Source organism: Athene noctua, chromosome 11, assembly GCF_965140245.1.
Source record: "Athene noctua chromosome 11, bAthNoc1.hap1.1, whole genome shotgun sequence".
Lineage (NCBI taxonomy): Eukaryota > Metazoa > Chordata > Aves > Strigiformes > Strigidae > Athene > Athene noctua.
Genome location: NC_134047.1, coordinates 23167024 through 23187578, shown reverse-complemented (window position 1 = coordinate 23187578; position 20555 = coordinate 23167024). Strand labels below are relative to the sequence as shown.

The window sequence follows — 20555 nt, the reverse complement described above, 5'->3', positions numbered from 1 at the left end:
TAGCTGCTTAACACGATAATGCATGTTTCAGCGGTGCACGTGATGTAGGTAAATGCACGTTGCTAATGTATAGTAGCACAGACTGTATTTTGTTACTGATGCTATGCAGTTTTGCCCATGGAAAAGTATCACCTATATGCTTTTTGTACCCAGTATCTGTTATTCTGGTTTAATCCAAAATTTAAATAACTTCTCAAAATTCATAGGAAGAAAGATACCTGTGGTGTTGCTGCAGAATCCATTTTAGGAGCAAAATCTGGTAATTTCTGGAAAGATTTGACGTATATATTTATTATTAATTCAGATACTATTTTTAGTTCAGTTTTATTTTAATTGACATGTTTCAATCCATGGCATCCTTTGGATTTATTTATATTTGGAAGATACCGAGACATATTCTGAATTTGAGAGGAAAACTCCCATCAGCTGCACTGGAGCTGTGCCCATTTTAACCAGCAGGAGAAATGGCTCAGTGAACTCAAACTACACAGGGAGAATCACTTAAAGGTGTGCTGCTCCACGCTGCTGAGGGACAGCAGGTGTGATTTATTACAAATAAAAGCAGCACCACGTTTTACAGGTCATACGCGTACGGCCAGACTCTGGCTGGCAGTTATGTTTATCCATGTGCCATGAAAATCTGAAAAATGGAAGGAGAAATACCGGCAGGGAATTTTTGCTTTCGTTTCCAGTTCTTGGTCCATGTTCCCACAGACAGATGTTCATCAGGTACTGGGACCAGGACCCTGGAGTAAGCTGAGCTCTGAGTTAACCCTACCCAATTAACAGAGGCCTATAGTTTGATGTCATTCCCCAGGCTGTTCTCTGGCGAGCCCCTATAGAAGGTGACTTCACCTGGGTGTGTAATAGGGATTTTTTTACATGCCAGATCAACATTAACAATTTTTTTCTGATATCTATTAAATAGCCCAATGATGATATCTAGTGGTGGTTTCCTTCAGTACCGTTTAGTTCCGGATTTCCACAGATTAACAACCATTTTGCAAATCTCAAAATCCATCTCTCTTTGGAGGGGGAATTATTTCCAACAAAAAAGGTGACCAAGTGTGCAGAATAAGTGTCCATCAATTGATGGTTTTATATTTTGCAAGTTAAAATCTAGAAAGATGCTAATCTTAGTTTATAAATTTAATACAGGAAATCGCAATACTGTTTTTTTAAAAATTTTGTTCCTGTTTTACATATAGGTTTTCAAAATTTAGCTATTTTATTGTAATTAATCTAATTTTCTTTATCAGAAGAACCTCACCACTTAATTCCTGCCTGCATCTCCTTTGAGTTAATTTACTTGTGATAACCCCATCAATCTACTGGGCGTATAAATCAGCTGTGAGATCAGCAGCCGCTGGGTAAATGAGTGCCCAGCTGCTAACAAACTCTGCTGTGTGCTTCCTCCCGGCTGCCTGCGGGCTTCAAAGTGGAAATAAAAGTGTTTAGTTATTGACCTATGAATCCCAAGAGGCCAAAGACCTTCCTCCTTCTCCATCCTGCCCCACGCAGGGATTGCGGATCCCCCCCGTCTCTCCCCTTCACTCGAGGGCTCTGCTCAGGGGGAGGCAAAAAAGCTGGAGGAATATTTGATGCGGCGGAACAAGCTGGGGTGTGTGGGGGGATTTCTGCATCAATCAGCAGCAGGGCTGTCTAGGGCTGAATTACTGAAATTTGCACAAAATGGGTTGGGGTTTTTTTGTGGACTGTCTGTCAGGACTTTATTTTGCTTGGGATGCTTGTCTGGGGCTCTTTTGGGGAGAACATTTGGCACAATCTTGTTAAATTGCCGTTTCTTGGAAAAAATCTGGCATTTTACCGCTTTTCCCGGGGCTTTATTTGTTGAGGTCTGTTTAAGTGCTGGAAGACAGGTACGCAGGAGGCTGAGGGACTTCACCTGGCAACTGGTAACTGCAGGAGTCCAGGAGATCTGTGGCTAAGACCAGCTGCAGAAGAAGCACCGAGACTCGCAGGGGTTTTCCACGTCTCATTAATGTTGCATCTCCTTGAGGGTAAGTGGAAACAGCATCTTTCCTAAATATAGCTCCAGTTATGTAAAATTGCAATACGTGGCTCTGAACTCCGTGAGGCTGTTCCCTCCAGCCCTCAGCAGTGCTGGCAAGTTAACCAGTGCAGGCTTTACGTGTTAGTTTTGTTAGTGTCACTGCGGTTGAATTAACCCCAAAGAGGGCTGCTGGCTTTAATTTCCCCTCTGCTGTTTCCACAGGACTGGAAACACCGGCTTCGCTGTGAATGTGGAGTTTTATTCAATGAAAGCTGAAGTTCTTCACTTTATATTAAGCAGATGGTATGGCTCGAATTCACTTCTCATGCTTTTGTATTAGGCTTTTCTGCAAACTCCCAGGTCCCACTGTACCCAGCTGGAGGGAGCCCCAGACAGGTTTCCCAAGATCTAAGGCACAGCATATGCTTGGAGTTCCCTGCGATAGAAATGCACCCACAGAACATTGCTGATGAGTAAGCTCTGACTTACTGTTTAGGGGTCCTTGACGCTCCTCAAAAAATTTCTTGTTTTGTGCAATAATATAATTTCTTAATATGCTCAGTTGCTATTTTTTGTTCTCATTCCCCATCTGTAGTGACCACACACTTCTGCTTTGCATTTTTAAGACACGCTGACCACTTATTTGCTTGCTCTGTCCATTGCTCAACCATATAAAGTTGATGTTTCAACAGTTAATTGCTACTTTGAGATGTAACAAAAGTTAACAAAAAAGAGTGAGAGAAAACCCAGGCTCATGCCGGCTCTCACTCTTTTTGTGTACATAAGCTATATTACTCTGTTGTTTCAAATAAATAACATTTGTGAGCTTAATGGAACAGGGAGCGTAACTGCAGACTAATTTCCAAAAAATCTTGGCTTGTAGTTTTAAATTAACAGATTCTGCTCATTATTCCTCTTTCCTGTGAGTTGAATTACAAAAAAACCTTTCCTGGAACAGAGAATGAAAACTTCAGTGTGAAAATTGTGTGGGTTAGACTGTAAAATAATATACCTGGATATTTGCACAGATGGTGTTTGATTGCTCAGAAAGGAAGCTGGCACAGCTCTGATTCCCTTTGCTAGCCATTCGCCGCCCGAGCCCAGCTATTAAACATAAAGTCCAGGTCACTGATCACAGGCAGTGCCATCGCGCTGAAATGGCGCTCGGACAAATTTGTTGAATGTTTTTATATAACAAATACATCCTAGGAAGTAGCCGCCTGCTTGTGTTTGTGTCATGAAAAGAAACCAGAGGCTGCTTTTGGCAGATGAAGGACTTCAGAGGAAGTTGCCATCTCCTAGGAGTGCCCCTCCAGCCTGCCTCGGGGTACGCTGCCGTACATGGGACAGCGTGTGCTTGGAGAGCCGATAAATGGGGCCTGAGCTCCGCACCCTGAATTAAAACATCCACGATATCACTGATAAATACACGAGCTTCAGGAGGCGTAACGTGCTCACACCTCTGAGGTGAAGAATTATTGCGCTCGTGTGTATTGGATCTGCCGCAACATTTTACGACATTTACAGTCACAAGTTTAATGCAGGTGGCACTGCAGCTTGCCTGCCGATTCCCAGGTTTCGTTTTCCTCTTTGGCTCTTGCTTTATTTTGGGATTACAGAACTATCATGACATCGTGCACCATGACAACAGTCACACTCAGCGTTTGGCTTGTCCAGGCTGGTATGTTTTCCCAGTGGTTGGTTAGCAGTTTGGTCAGGGGACAGGAAGAGTTGAGTAATCTGGCAGAAAATGGTGAATAAGAAGAATTTCTTCCATCCTTCCTCACAACTGAAGCTGTGTGTGAGGGAAAGCACCAAGAGCAGCTGCTATCCCGTGCCCTTCCCAGCAGCCAGACCACGGCTGGAGAAAGGCTGGAGGTTTGCAAAGACGTTGACGTGACCCATGGGCATGACCTGTGCTCCTCCTGCCAGGGCAGGCTCCTGCAGGAGTTTGTTTCTCTCACCATGAAATACCTTCCAGGCTTGTTCTGTCTGATGCCCAAGGCCTGAGCAGGAAAAATCTTCAGCTCTGCTGTCATGAGGAGAACTGGAAGGATCTGTGGAAGTCATACTGGTTTGGGCTCCTAATTAATGAGAAACAACTCCCATGTCATGGTTGACTCCTCTGGTTGGACTCAGCCTGTGGGTCTCTTCGACTGACCCACTCGTTGTACAGCACCGTGACCTGGAGATTTTTTGCACGGATTTAAGGACTTTAGTTTGATCGTATAAAAAGTAATGGTTATATTAAAAGTATTATTTAATGGAAGAAATCTCATACCACTGCTTGAATATGAATGCAGTTTGCAATTGTGTGACTTCTGGATGTGTCTCTTGGAATTAAAAGTTTGGAGTTTAAATCAGAAAAATTGTTCCTAGATTACCAAAAAGGACAGGCATTAGTTGTTTTATTGAGGCCACAGTCACAGGCTTCTCCAGTTACAGTGATGAAGAAAAATATTGAAGTCCATTTTACAAGTCATTTAAGCAATGCCTCAAAATGCTCAAGCAAAAGCAGAATCCAAAGAGAAGTCAGCTTCAAAATGATTAAAGCTCTACTCAGCCTGGAATTGTCCTACAGGAGTTCTTTAAGACCAGGTTAATTAGGCAGTTGTTGAACATCCAGCTGTAATGCAGTCGGTTTGCAGATCTGCTCCCCAGTGCTGCGCGGGGGAATGCGACCCGGTTGTGTTTGCAGGGAGAGCAGTGTGGAAACTACGTGGAGCTGTATGGGAAAAAGCTAGATGCAAGGCAAGGAGAATATGGATCTTTTGGATCTTCCTAATGTTGATATGGGAGGGACTTTTTGTCAAACTCTGTCCGTTTAGGCAAGGTAAACCCAGCGGTGATAAATCTGCGTTATAAAGTTGGTGAAATGTTAAGCAATGAACCACAAAATTTGCATCTATTGTTGTATACGTCCTCTGCAGCTTCCTCGTGGTGAGAGTGTGGGCAAAGAGAATGTCTTATTCTTTTGATTTATTCTTCTTTACTCATTTCTTATTAATATTGCATTCGCTCAATGTCGTTTTGTTCAAATTCTTGCTAAAACCAGATTTTTTGAGTGAAGTCACTGGCGTTAAATTAAATATACGTTCTTGCCTGGGCTCTGTGGGGTGCACATGAGTTCAGCAGCACATCAATTCATCCAGCTCACTGCAACATGAAGTTCGTTTCTCAATATATTCATGGCCTGTGATATGCTGAGAAAAACCCTTGCCATGACTTTGAATTTTAGGGGGTTTCCATCCTTGCTGTCCAGAATAGCTGTGAGTGCAATCCTTCCTGGCAAGGGAAGTGTGATGAGGGGCTTGCTCTTAATTTCAGTTCCGATTAAATCTGCTTGCTAAACTGCCTGTCTGCTTTACGTGTTTGTTGTGTTTGCTCACAGGCTTGCATGTGCATGAAAATGACATACTCTTCTGTCCCAGCTTCTTCGGAAAGAAGATCGGTATTTTAAGCAGAGTCTTCACTGTGTGTATTAAAATGTAATGGAGAATGTAGGCAATGTGGCGGAGAAGCTGAAAAATAAGGTGATTATATGTGAAAATATGAGCAGTTTCCATTCTGATGGGGGAAAAAGATTTTGCGTGTTCTTAAATGAGAACGGCTTTCTCCAAATTTCAGACAATGTACGTAAAGAAACAGCCCTTCTGACGTTAGCGAGAAAAATTGTATTTACATACCAAATGCAGATATCACTGACACTTATATTTTATCTTTTCACAATGAGCTGATTCGATGGAGTGCATGGGTAACTTTTTAGGAGCTTTTCCATTTGTGTTCCACAGCTTTTGTCAGAGAGCTCTATCTATCACAGCACTAAACCAGCTCAAATGAGGATGTATATCTGAATTTTTGCTCAGGATGGCGGGTGGAGATGGAACCAAACTGTCATCCTGGTTTAACTTTTTTGGAGAGGCTCCTCGGTATTAATTTGCTTGTGGAGAAGGATGCTTTTAATGTAATCTGTTGGCTGCTTTCTGCAAAAAAAGTTTTTTTAGGGTAAGCTGGAAAAAAAGTTTACTTCAAAAAAAAAAGGGAAGAAAAAAAAAGGTGGTAACACTAAAATGTCATCTGGGTGATCAGCGTTATCCTTTAAGAGAAAGCAAAACCATATTAAGAGAAAATTTTTCTGCTTTTAGATAATTTCTGCAAATATTAAACTTTGATAGTAATAGAAATAGAAAAAGAAGCCTTAACCTTTCTGAGGTCAGTAAACACCAGCAATATTTATTTGAAAAGCTCTTTATTCTTGTCACAGATCCCAAAACCTCAGGTAGAACTGCTGTGGCCAAAGGTAGCCCTGTCCTGGCTGGCAGCAGCTGGCCCTGGGCTTCTTGCTTTCCTGGGATGCTGCAGATCTGGCAGTTTCTATGAAATAAGAAATATTTTCTTCTATAAAGAAGAAATAATTCTACTGGGATTACCTGAATTGCACTGAGAACTGGAAATCCTGCAGTCCCTTTGCAGTGAGAGAGAAGATGTCCGATGAGTTTTGAGCTGGGCACTTCTTTTGGGGAGGATTACACTAAGTGATTCTTTGTGCTGGGTGTTTCTGGGAGGCCCCAATCCAATGTAGGATTTTCACATGTTATTAACCATAAGCTGTGAAACTTGGAGTGCTTGTAGCTGAGTAAATACTTAAATGATTTCCTGACTTAAGGCCCAGATAATACGGAAAGTCTCTGTGGTACCATAGCTAAAAGGGGCTTTTTTTTTTTTCTTTCCCCCTATATGAGGCATGAGCTTATTCAGAGTTATCTTTTATAATTTTCAGTTGCTGATCTATGAATTTCAGGAGGTGATGGAAATTGAGATTTAATTTATAATATTTAGATTCTGTTGTTAAATGATACTTGCAGAGGAGTTGGAGTATCCTTAGAAGTAATTACACATCAGGAAGCTAAGATAAAAGATTTCACATCATTCCTTCTGCTCTCAAAGTAAGTAAAGAAAAATAATTTGTTGCCATTGATTAAGGATTGTGAAGAGTTAAAACAGTTAATTTACCATAACTTTTTCATTGCAGGAGCTTGAATTCTGATCACTGTTACCATATCACACAATTGTTCTTACAGTTCTCTTCATTTGGGCAGGAGCAAGGTACCCATCTATACAATTATGGGGATCAGAATCTGGCCTGGAAACCTAACAATGTGTGGAAGCACATTACGTTAGGAAATAATGCAAGCGTGTCAATAAACATATGATCAAATGGTACTCGTGTTAAAAGATCATTCAATAATATCAATAGGCATTGCAAGAGGAACAACACGTATTCTGTTATCATAGAACTTTGGAAAAACATTTTGTCTTTGGCTTTTGGTTTATTTATAACTAACATATAATGAACAGGGATACATATAAGAGTTTAAGGGAAGTAGAAGCTCATGTATATAGAACATCAGGGTAAAACAATGCAAACCAGAAAAAATGAGGAGTTTCAAAACCCTAAAAGTGAACTTGAAGGTTCTCACTGTAATGAAATATGATGTCCAAAATATTTTCAAGGAGTCTTTCATTATCCTTGCACAGGTCTAGGTACAGTTAAAGGGAGAAGGGAAATGGAGCTTTTAAGGAGATGCTTGAAGCTTTGCAGGATGAGAGCCAGTTTGCAGAGAGAGGCTGCACTGATGAGTCTGCATGGAGCTTGCTGCAGGGTTGTGACCCTCGTCAAAGAAAGGAGCAGAGGAGAAAAAGAGTGAAATAGGTTCGTTAAAAGCTCTGCACAGGGCACTGGCTGAGGCTCTTTTCCCCTCTGTTAACATATTTTTTTTTTTTTTTAAGAACCACGGTGTGTTTTTCTCTGTTCAGAGAGGTTTGGTGAGCAGTTAAGATAAATAAATATGCATGAGTATCTTTTTGCTTCACCTGATAACCGTTGCGTGGTCCTTAAGGTCCTGATTTTATAAGTTAACTTATAAATATGGACCATATTTTAATATTATCCTCTCTGTTGACCTTCCTCAGATACTGTCCCAACGCTGTTGGTTTTTTTCTGGTTCCATTATCAAATAGATATTGATTCTACACACTAAAACATTTTCCAGATAGCACTGTTGAACTCCCCGCTGCAGGTCTTTTATTTTTGTCTTAAGGTAAATGTAAGCAAATGTAATTAACTTTCATGTTCTTTTCCTGAGAGTAGCAGGAATCAAAATGGATTGTTTGGGAGTGGAGGGAAATGAGAGGTTGAGAAAACTCCTTTTCCTTGCCACCAAATGGGAAAAGTCTTCCAATTCCCAAATTTCACACCAAATATTTCAGGAGGAGGAGGAAATATGATGGCTTGGCATGTGAGCCCAGGCTCAGAACTTCTTCCACTGCTCTTAGCTATAAGTAATTTCTTATTTACTTCTTAATTGCTGCTAAGAGCACTGTATTCTCCCTCCTTCAGAGTAACAAGGGATCCTGTCTCCTCGCCTCTTCCTCTCCTCCCCATCCCAGACCCTTTGGAATTGAACTATGGAACAAAGATGGAGAAAAGCCTTGTGGGATTTCAGTGCTCCAGGTGTCTGTCCTGCAGTTTTGTTTATTTTTTAAATATACAAAGGCCAAAATGACACCCAGTTTAAAAAGCTTAAGTGTACTAGAAGACCACTCTGAGAGGAGTGTTGCTTTGCTTTAAAGTTAGCAAACATGGTGAAGGCACACAATAAATTCAAATTAACCATGGTAAAGTGGAAAGAAGTCACTCCTAGGGTGTGTCACTGCATTTCTCCTATTTCCCAGAGTTTATCCTCCTGCTTTACAAATCCGATCAGAAACAGGGAGCCCACGTGGTACTGAGAAGCCCAGGATCTGCGTCTGCACGAGGTTGGGTTCTGGCTTTACAGCAGAAAAGCGGGTCACCAGCTTGTTATTGGCAGCTCAATTCTGGTGTCATTTAGGCAGCTGAAGAGAAACAAATAGGCCATCGATCGGTCTAGCAACAGCCCGGGGCCTCTGTATTTTAATTACATGTATTCTCTGGACCAAATTCATCCCTGTTGAAACATTGTCAACTTCAATGAAAGTCCAGAGTGAAGGAATTTGGCCAAATATATTTTTTTTTTTTCTTCTGTATTACTAATACATCTAACAGTGTTGCAAATGACTTTATTTTTGTCTCTGCAACTTTTCTAAGCACGCTCACTCAGTTTTTGATGCTGCGTTTGAGCAGTGAAGAGAGATGAAGAGAACTTCTCCTGTTAGCTCTTGTTATAGGAAGAAGCATTAAGCAACTGTTGAAACTTATTCCTCCCGTACAGGTGACCTGTCTCCAGCACAACAGCTCTGTGTTCAGTATGAGAAAGCTGGGTGCTTTGCTTGATTTACCAAACGAAGACTGGTTATCAGTAGTGTTGCTGCCGTGTGTTCTCTCTGTGGGCACTGGAGAGATCCAGTGAAGGCTGCTGTCAGGCGAGTCTATTTCTGTTTTATGTGGGACCTGTTCCATCAAAGCCTGGCTGCTCTAACAGCAGTGAAGAATTTTTTTTTTACCTCCCTCCAAGAAGGGTTTCTGAGAGACCGGAAGCCAAAATATGTCAAGAATTAGGACTAAAATGCAGCTTGTGTCTGTCTCGCATGCACAGATGGGCAGTTGGTCTAAGGGTGCATGAGGTGTTTCGTCAAGGAAGAATCTGCAGGAGAAGCCTCTGCCTGCTTGTCCACGTGGTGCCGAAGGCCACGATTCTCCCGCAGGATCTCCCAGCTGGAAACTAATGGCCCAGGGAGGAGAGTCAGGGTGAGGCGGGGCGGTTGCTCCTCTCTTTGAGTGACCCACATGCCCAGGGCGAGCCGAGCTCCCGCTCCCCAGCGACGCTCCCAACCGCTCGCCCTCAGCAGCCGGAGCCGCCGAGCGGGAGCAGACGGCTTAGAGGGCAGAGGCCAGGCTGAAAAGTTACAGCTGCTGTCCTAGCTGGGTCCTTGCTCTCCTCCACCCTCCCAGCCACCGGGGTGAGAGCCCTGCGGGGCTCCCCGCCGATGCCGCTGCTGGAGAACATCAGCTGGGCTGCCGAGGAAACCCAGGGCAACGAATCCTCAGAGCACGCTTTTTTCTCTCTGGATTATCAGCATGTCCAAGTCCCCTTTGAGATCACGCTCTGGATCATGCTTGCATCCTTGGCCAAAATAGGTGAGCCACTGGGAGAGGGTGAGGAAGGCCGGGGGTCTCCGTTTGGGGTCGGTGTGGGTAGGGGTGGCCTTTGCTTCCCCTCTCCTCCACTCTTGGCGCCTGAGATAACACGCCGAGTCCAAAGGATGCACATGCTGTGTGCCAGACATACTGCACGCAGGGAAAGTCGCCACCCAGTTGCATTTTTGCTTGTAAACGAGGGTTTCCCCCTGTGTGTGGTGTTGCTGCTAGTAGGAGAATTATCAGGGTTTCCAAGCATTTTATTTAGCCGCAGTAGACACCAAGGTGTGCATTCATCTTCATTAGCTTGCCAGCTGCTCCGCGTGCAGGTTGTCCACTGACACCCTCACCTCAAAAGGAAGGCTCCATGCTCTTCAAAAAGGGTGTTGCATCTGGTCAGCTGCAAGGAATAATTTAATCCATGCGCAGGGTGTTACACAGCCTAAAATAAAATTTCTCTGCATCAAGGAGGTTGTCTGTGTAACGACACATAAAATATTACGTTTTGTATAACTTGGTCCTGTCTTTTTTTTTTAATTCTCTGCAAAACTGGGTATAGGAAAGTGGATTTTTTTTTTTTTTTTTTTTTTGTCCAGGAATTGTGATCACTTCTGTTAAATTACTGCTGTAAAAGTTATTTTACAGCTTTTTCCTCTTATTTTTTTTTCCTTAAAAGGGTGAATTCTCTGAGATTCATTTAGATCCGAACTTCTTTCAGATGGAAGCAGTCTTTTCACTGTGCTATTCCGCATATTATATGATGAAATCTCAACTCTATTAACATGCGTGAAGAAATGATAATGATTACAGATTTTTTTTTTTTCTAATTATACCTATTCCAATTTGGTTTGTTTGAGTTTCTTTCTTTTAATAACTCACCTAGAGTACTTGTAGTGCTCGTCAGCATTTCTCTCTAACATTGGGTTCTGCACAAGGCTGGATTGATTGGTCTTTTTTTAAAGTTACCTTTAGCTTTAAGTGTTTATGATTAAATAATATTAAAAGTGGCATCATTTATAATTAATGAGAATGCTTTTTTTTTGGATGTATGGAATCTGCATTGTGTTCAAAATTAGCGGTTGCTATTTATGTTAGTGCTGAAGATGGCATACTAACTAGATTACATCATAAATAATTCCAAAGACTTTTTATTTATGCAGATTTAGTTTTTCTACGTGCGTATTACCTAAAAATATGTCTTAAGCCTTATGCTATGATAATGCAACCTGAACCAATAGTAATTTTAGACAGTTTGGTGTTCTGAATATTCTTTCAGACTTTCTAGCCAATTTCCTATGGGGTGACTTGACCTTAATTGTGTGCATTTATTACTGCTACTCCACAGCCCGCTGAAGGTGGGAGCATGGGGAACTTCCTCACCCCAGCAAGGAGCTTATTGGTGCTTTTCAGCCAGTTTGGGCTGATGAGGTAACGTTGTTTTTTGTTTTGTTTTGTTTGTTTTTTCTATTCATCCCCTTCCAGGGTTTCATCTGTATAACAAGCTGCCTTCTGTTGTTCCCGAAAGCTGTTTATTGATATTTGTAGGACTCATCATGGGGGGAATCATCTATGGCTTAAATGACAAGTCACCACCTGTTATGGATAGCGACATCTTTTTCCTCTACCTCCTGCCACCCATCGTGCTTGACGCCGGTTACTTCATGCCCAGCCGCCCCTTTTTTGAGAACATGGGCACTATCCTCCTCTACGCCGTCGTGGGAACGATATGGAACGTGTTTGGGATCGGCTTTTCCCTGTATGGGATCTGCCAGGTGAAGGCCTTTCACTTGCAGGATGTGTCATTGCTCCACAACCTCCTGTTTGGCAGCCTGATCGCCGCCGTGGATCCCGTGGCGGTGTTGGCGGTCTTTGAAGAGATACACGTCAATGAAAAGCTACACATTTTGGTCTTCGGCGAATCGCTCCTGAACGACGCGGTGACAGTGGTAAGGAGGAGCCTTTGTTTTGAGTGTTTAACGTTCAGAAGAAGGATGGGCTGGTGCTGAGAGGTGAGATGTGAGATCTAAAGAGGGAAAAGGCATCAACAGCTGCTTCTAGCAGAGGACTTCTGGTCCACTTCTCTGGCCTGAGGTCCTGAGGAGCTTTCAGATGAACATCCCTTTGTATGTCTGGAGGCAGAAATGTGTGTGAGTGCCACAGCACTCCCCTGGTAGGAACCCGACCTCCAGAGAATCGTAGAGTTGTAGGATACCAGCTTAGAAGGGACCTCAAGGATCTTCTGCTCCAATGTTCCTTGGCAAAAGCACGGTCTGGACAAGATGGCCCTGCACTGGCAGAAATCCCAGCAGTATATTTGAGTGTTATTGCTACATGTGGCTATGTCTGGTAAATATGTTGTTAATGGCTGTTCTTCATTTTTTCCCCCAGGTGCTCTACAAGCTATTTCGATCTTTCTGTGAAATGCCAACCATCAAAAGTATGGATGTTTTTGCTGGAGTTGGAAAATTCTTTGTGGTTGGGCTAGGAGGAGTTTTAGTCGGTCTGACTTTCGGGATGACTGCTGCCTTTACCACACGATTCACCAAGGAAATCCGTGTCATCGAACCCCTCTTTGTCTTCCTGTACAGCTATCTTTCCTACCTCACCGCTGAAATGTTTCACCTTTCGGGGATCGTGGCGTAAGTATGTCCCAGCATCTCATCTGTCCAGGAAAGCTTTCTGGCTATATTTAGTGAAATGTATGAAAAAAAAATGATAATGTCAGTTTGCTTAGATGGAAATCTGTGTGTGGCAGCAAACAGCGAGTATAAAAGCGGGTGGAAGAGCTGAGAGGCGTGGCCCCATTTCACACGTTACACCGTGGCACGTCAGTGGCAATAGCTGCAAGTCACAAGCCATCCCGATGGCTACTGCTGGGCAAGCCTCCTCCGGCGGGTGGGTTTATGTGGGTTATTGAGGCATGTTTATTTGAGCTCCGTGGTTTTTGTTTGGAAACCCTTGGACGTTCAAACAGCGAGGTGTCTAGTTGATTTGACAGAGCCAGAAGAGACTTCCTTGGCGTATTTCGTTATTTTCTGTGTGCAGCCTAGTCAAAACTAACATCTGAAGAGCTGCACGTAGTATTTAATCAGCTCTTAGAAAGGTTTGGTCTTGGTTTGCAGCATGTCTGTTGTAACATCCTCCTCCTGATCTGCCTGCCCTACGAAGCAGCTCTACCTTTGGGTGGTGGCCCCAGAGATGTGCGCGATGGGGTGGGAGTTGTGTATCCCCCGCAGAGCTGAAGCCTGGAAATATTCCTGCTGTTTGGGAGTGGAGAGCTCTAATGGCAACCTCTGCTTCAGAGATTCTGACTCACCGCTGGTAGTTCAGACACAGTTCGTGAGTTTGGCCTCCTGCGTGAGGGTGTCATCCATCGCCTCTCTCCAGTAACGCTGGAAATCTGCTGGCTGATTTCAGCCAAAGATTTCAAAGGTACTAAACCCAAACTGCTTGCAGTTTACTACAGCGCAGCCAGGCCTATACATTCTTCAGTCTGAAAACCACTTCAGAGTACTGGCAGGTCCTCTGTGTGAAGGTTGTCTATGAGGGTGTAGCAAGATGGGGCAGGCAGGGCCTGGTGCAGCATCCCGCGCTGTACCAGGTACTATCTCATGGATTCCCTTGCAGCTTTTTGGATCAGCGAAGTGTAAGTCTTTGTTTCTGTAAATTCAGTCATTCACGATACAGTTAATTTGTTTTTCTTTTTACTGGGTAGGTCTTTCAATAAAAAATAATAATTTGGGGCCAGATCCTTCAGTTTTGAGAGAGGTTATTGAGCTTCGTGCTTACCTCGTTGTGCATTTCACTTGCAGAGCAGGTGCGGAGAAAAAAATAATCCCTCTGGTCAAAGAAAGCTCACCTTGGAAAGCAGAGACAGATGAAAACCAGTCATTCAGTCCTAGTTTCTGGGGGCTGATATCTGTTGCATTTGGTTCTCCTACCTAAATTAAGCCAGCTGGTGCTGAGGATCATAACCAACTATTTAATATTTCCCAAAAGACTATAAAGTGCATTCAGACTGCATTGATAGCTACAGGGTAAACAACTGTAAATCTGATAATAATGAAGATAAAAAGAAAATAAAAATATTAAGTCAGGTATCAGCTAGACACAGGCATATCCAGATCTATTTAAAAAACAATGATACTGCTTTGGATATAAACCATTCCTGTGTCTTGCAGATTTTGTTTCCTTGAATGGTTAATAGGAGCAACATTCTAGCATTACTGAAAACAATTCTAGCTCTGGGAATAGGTAAGAGAAGGCCTATTTATAGGAGCGTAAGACAGAACAGCGAAATAAATATGCTGCATAATCATCATGGAGCAGAAAACATTCAATCCTAATGGTGTCTACTTCTATCAATCACAATCTACTGTACCCATTATGGAACCCATTTTCTATTCTTTTGAATAATGCATTGTTTCTAAAGCAAAACAATTGCAAAGGCAGCTGATTCCTGCACTGCTGGTCTTGTAATTGCCAAATTATAAATGCCTCTTTTATGTATCTTGATTTCAAACAATCCATTCGTGACCAGGGAATACTGTATTATAAGAAGCAGATCTTGGCAGTTTGTTTCTTTGAAAAGTAATTTGATTGCCAAAAAAAATCAATTCTACATAGTCCAAAAAAAAAAAAAAAAAAAAAAAAATCTGTGGATGCAACCCAATCTGCTAAACAGTTCTGCAAATTTTTTTTTTTCTTTTTTTATTTTCCCCCGCCTTGCTCTAGTGCCAGTGTCCATCTTTGAAGCTGTGACAGGACAGGTCAAGTTTACTCCCTCTCTGTGAATCTGGTGTGAATCTGTTCTCCAATAAGTGTTCCCAAACCATGGCTCTGGAAGTCACTTGCCCATAAATACTTGTCGGGTTTCTTAGTTCCTAACTGGAACTATTTTACTAACTACTTATTGAGGAAGAAACAGAAGAATTTATTATTTTCTTTTCAGCCTGTGGTTCAATCCCTGTTATTCTTTCTGGCTCAGTGCTTTAAGCAAAATGGGTCAGTCTAAAAAGGACAAATCAAAAAAGACCGATTTCAGGATATTTTTAAGAATTGGTACATTTTCTTAAGAGATGAAATATGTGAGCTCAAGCAGCATTAGATGAATTTATAAAAGTGTGTTTGAAAAAGTATGGGTTTTTTTTTTTCTAACTTCTTATTTGCTGTTCCAACCAAATATCTGATAAGTATTTTCCCATAATAGTGTTGCTGATTTTCTTAGTGCTTTAAGTAAAGCAGAAATGAATATAGCTGCTGTCCGTTCCTTTGCCTTGGTCCAACAATAGATGCCGAGTTGTGGCAGTGAAGATGTGCAAGAGATTCACTGCTGAGCCAGAAGGAAAGTGGCCCTTGCTCTGCCTTTGTCAGCAGCGGTGCAGATTAGCAGCAGCCATGCAGTGGTTGACAGTATCTTCCTGAAATAAATAAATAGCTGTGGAGGAGAGAAACGGGGTCTCTGGTTTCATAGAGGTTATAAAACCACAACCAGAGCACAGTCAGCTCTGCCCATCTGCAAACTGTCCTGTTTACTGGGGCCAGAGGGCAGCCCTGGGTTTTTTCTGCCAAAGCCCAAATAATGCAAAGAATCTCCTTTGTGATATTCTTGGGGTTAAATGGGATGTTTTCACTGCAAAGCAATAGTTGCATGGGTCTTTTCTGAATAGATCTTATCCTCTGAGAGGATACATTATGGATAATGTGCTCTGGAGGTCACCACCTATTTTAACACCTATTTGCACCCATATGGGTCACTTACCTGTCCTGGTCACAGCTGGTGTTTAAAGTCAATCTGCCAGACCCAGATGTGCTTCTGCAAGCCGAGGATCTGCTCCTCTGTGGGCTTGTCTGTGTGTGATGTAATGGAAAGAGAGTTACCACGATAGCCCCTGTGAAAGGAATTTTGAATGCAATAAAACTCCATACGGATGGCCTTGCCAAATACCAGTGGAAACCAGATCCCAGTAATGTAAAGCTGATTTGCTATTGCTGGCACAACATTTAAAACAAAATTTCTGTCCAGGTTAAAATATAAAAAATGGAGCTTCGATTCTTTAAGCACTCAATTGTTTTGACCTTCTAAGATTGCTGGCCTGAAAACGTATTGATTTGAAAAGCTGAATGAATTAGGCTAACCACATGTACCTTGTAACTTGAAGAACCAATTATCCATGAAAAATTGCAAGGCAGAAGTTTTAATTGGTGCTGCACACTTCTGAAGTGACCTTGGATATGCGATACCCGAGGAGGTCAGATGTTCCGACTATAGCAACAACATTTCTTGGCTCATTGTGCAGCGTGCTTGAGCATTTTATTGTCTCTTGGTTGCTTGGAGTCGATGGCTTCCTAGCTGCGCCCCCAAAAAATTACAGTGCAAGCCAGGTCAGGCTTAGAAATACACAATGTGAGGTACGTTGTATGCTTGAGTTTCTCCAATTTTAGATTAAGTTTGGTCCCTTGAGTGAAGGAGCACGGCATCCGGGCTGCCCTTGAACTACACCGATTCTGAGTCCTACAAGAATCTGCTGTAGTGACCAGATATCAGTCAAACTCACAGGAGTCCTGTTTACACATTTCTCGTGCTGAAAAAAAAAGTCTCCTCTTCCCTCAGGTGTCTTTCATCCAGGCAAAATAAGTGATATGGTCTCCAAAACATGAAACTCTTCAGCCCAGGTGGTTAGAGCTTGGCAAAGTTAAAGAGCTGAAGACAGTGATGGGAAGAGTTGGGTGTAGTTAATTAGGTATTGCTGTGTGGCTGTGATAAATGCAATAGATGGTGGGCTGTTTATCTGTTAAGAACCAGATTCAGACAATTGTGGTCAACCTATATAGTATCTTATCGTCCTGGTGGCCCTCCTGATATTTTGGACTGATGTAGGAAGCAAATCACTACCCAGTGAGATGTCTGTAAACACGTAAGACTTGATGAAGCCTATTTTTTTATAAATGACAATGTGTTGATTTCATGTTCTTAAGTAGAAAAAAATTACTGGTTGGTTTTCATTTTCTCAGCATCATTGTTTGTGCCATGGGCATGAAACGTTACGTGGAGGCCAACATCTCTCTGAAGTCTCACACCACAGTGAAATACTTCATGAAGATGTGGAGCAGTGTTAGCGATACCCTCATCTTCATTTTTCTTGGAGTTTCCACCATTGGAGAAAATCATGAGTGGAACTGGCCATACATTTGCTTCACTGTCATTTTCTGTCTCATTTGGAGAGCACTAGGTATGGTAAAATTATAGTTGTTGGTTTTTGTGGTTGTTTTTGTGTTTTTGGTTGTTTGTGTTTTTTTTTTTTTTTTTTTTTTTTTTTAATATGTATATATTATTCTTTATGGGAGTAAAAAATGTGATTCCATTAGATGAGAGAATGTTCCTGCCCCCCCATCATCCTCTCCTGCTTGCTCTGTGTGTGTTATCCCAGATGTCAATGCAAGGACTGAAGTGGGACACCCCAGATGATGCTTCCCTCTTCCTCCACCTCTTGCTCAATAGCAACTCTCGCGTTTTTCTGCAGTTTCCTAGTCTGTGCACTCACCACAGACAGCATTGGTGCTAAATAGAGATTCTGGTGGTCTATTTTATTGGTATCCCTGTCTTAGACCTTCCAGTTGCCATGATCTCTTTTTCCATTTCAGTGTATCTCAGTCCCTTGGTTTCTGCACAATAGGAGGGAGATTGTAAGTACATAGCTTGGGTTCAGAGGGCTGTGTAAAACCGTGGGGCCTCTGACTGCATGTTCTGCATTGCAGAGATTTAAAGGATTTAATTCATAACGAGTCTGTGTACAGCAGCATCCTTAAATGGGGAACTGGAGGAACCTTCAAACCGCTGTCTCTGGAGAAGCCCTTCTGTAAAGCTTACTGCTGAGTACATGAGAATTAGGAGCTAAAAAGTGGGGATGCTTCTGCTCCTACTCGAAAACTTCAGAACTGCACAGTGAGGGAATTGCTGAGGTTGGCAGGGACCTCTCGAGATCATCTGGTCTAACCCCCTGCTTAAGCAGGGTCAGCTAGGCAGGACTGTGTCCAGTTGGGTTTTGGTTATCTCCATGGACAGAGACTCTACAACCTCTCTGGGAAACCTATTGCAGTGTTTGACCAACCTCCGTTAAAAAAGTGACCCAGACTTAGTGATAACAAGAGGAAGAGAGCTGTGAATGAAAATGCTCTCCTGATCACTGTGGCGAAAGATAATCTTCTTGAGATCAATTATGATGAAAACCTAAGTCCTGGTCCCAGAGTACTCCGAGATCCCATTTTCCTGTGTTGTAAATGACCAGAAAAATATAGATGTGCTGATTTACCTTGTCCCCAGCTGTATCTTGTGCTGATTTGGTGTCCAGAGGCTGATTCTCCTTTGCCTCTTACAGTGGGCAGTTACTGTCACCTGAGTGAGTGCAGAGGGCCTACCTTCTCCTTTATGAAAGTTTTTATGTATTAACTATATCTGCAAATATAACAGGAATTCAAGAGCTAAAAACCTTCGACAGGATTTATGTTTCCAAACCACAAAGTCAAACAGAGTGAACTCAAGTTTGATAGACACTTCAAGAAATTACTTAAATAGGATAGGCCATGATTAGCAAGACATGGCAGAGTGGGTTTTATTAGCTGTTAATACATGCTAAGGTTTGTTTTAATAACTATGCACCGTAAACGCACTTGGAAACATGTTTTTTAGTCAGTTTTGTGTCCATTCAAATGTTTTATTACAATTAAGTGGTTTTCTCTTAAATTATTTGCTCAAATGAAAAGAAGTTCTGAGCGTTTGACTTTTTTTTTTTAATTAAAAAAATTCTTCGTTGCAAGATGTAAAGAACATAATAACATTACAAAAGCACACCGAAAATCCTCTGGCTCTCTAAACACAGCTCTTCTGATTGCATTCTCAAATTATGCAGCACGTTATTAGAGATGGGCTCAGCGCTTGCAGCGAGGGAAGAAAACCCTCTTTGTATTCAACATCTCCCTTGAATGAAATCAGAACACACAAACAAGGGCTGAAAATCATCTTGCACATCTGATCCTGAATGGGGTGTCCCTTTTCTGCAGCTGGGCAGGGTGCTGCATGAAGCTGGGCTGGGAAACTCCAGCCTTGGTGGCGGTGGTTGAGATCAGCCCCCGACCTGCTCAGACCCCTCCAGCAGCTCTGGAGGCACTGAGCCAGAAATGGGAGGCACCCGTGGGGTTTGTTTCCATGAATTGGGGACTTTGGGGTTGACACTGCTGGGGATAGGATGTAAAGTGTATTCTAGTCCTTTACTGGACCTTCCCAGTGCTCTTACACGAGAAATGATTATGCTGAAGCCTGGGGACTGGAATTACTTTGATATAAGAGAGGTCATCTACAAAGCAAAATGCATTAATTGCATGATAACGCTACTATTCTACTGTTATCTGAGCACTGGGGAGATTTCCTTCTGCTCTTTTTCAAGGTATATCTCCAGAAGAAAATATATTCTGCTCAAAATGATTAATTGTATGTCATCTCATGGAGCAAACTGGCCTTGAATTAGTTTAAGGAATGCTAATAATAATTTATGACCAAGGATTAAATTAAGACAAAGGCCTCGATATCAGCTCGAGTAAATTCTGTTCTTTTAAATCATCAGCACTGCCTGAGCTTACGGTAGCTGAGCATGTGAGCTCAGGTATGCTTTATTTTATTTTATTAAGTTGCAAAGAACCTTGAAACCAAACCTACCAGCTCCACGGTGCTTTGGGGATGGGGAAGGCATTGCAATGTTCAGTTAATTGAGTTCCCTATTTCTGAGCATCCCCACCTTTTTGTTTGCTTCAAACCGGTCTGATCTGCAATCAAGAGTTCGGGTATTTTTGGTTGTATGTGTGCAGGGAGGTGTTTGATATGTGCATTACAAGTGAACTGTCTTTGAAGTTTATTTCTTCAGTGATGCTTTACAAACACCCTTTAGAAAAACAACAGTGATGTGGATCCAGCTAATTCCTAGGAAAAATGACAGTCTGTGTCGTCGGTTCTCAAAATGGCCATTAATATTCAGGAAATGAAATGTTTATCATATCCGTTGGTATTAAAATCGTGGCTTACTGATTTAAGGCCTGACTTCTGGTACCTTTCTGCATCTGTTTATGTATTTGCAAATGACTATAAATTACATCAATTGCTGCATCACCTTACGTAGTCTTAAATTCATACGGTATAAATCTTTGAGTGAAAGATTTGTGAAGCAGCGAGGTTAATGTTGTCAGAGCATACATCAAATATTTAGAGTGTCTTGGCTACTACTTGGAAACTTTTGGAAGTTGGAGTGTAACTTGTGGATAAATTATTTCTGATGGTTTGTCTTGAGAGGAATTATAATCCAAGTAATTCAGTAATTTGTCATCACCAAATAGAAGAGATCAATTAATATTTCAGTTCTCAGAATCTGGCTG

The 20555-nt window shown here is 42.1% G+C and overlaps 1 protein-coding gene across 2 annotated transcripts in view; it reads left to right on the top strand.

Annotated features, from left to right (window-relative positions):
- Nucleotides 1-8958: 8958 nt before the first annotated feature.
- The window catches only part of LOC141964659 (sodium/hydrogen exchanger 2-like), a 32639-nt gene continuing 21042 nt past the window's right edge, over nucleotides 8959-20555 (top strand). For both annotated transcript variants that reach the window (XM_074915320.1, XM_074915321.1), the window contains exons 1-4: nucleotides 8959-10133; nucleotides 11616-12079; nucleotides 12522-12772; nucleotides 17148-17365. In XM_074915320.1, coding sequence (XP_074771421.1) covers nucleotides 9983-10133; nucleotides 11616-12079; nucleotides 12522-12772; nucleotides 17148-17365 — 1084 coding nt within the window. In that variant the 5' untranslated portion in view covers nucleotides 8959-9982. The remainder of the gene's footprint in view (nucleotides 10134-11615; nucleotides 12080-12521; nucleotides 12773-17147; nucleotides 17366-20555) is intronic.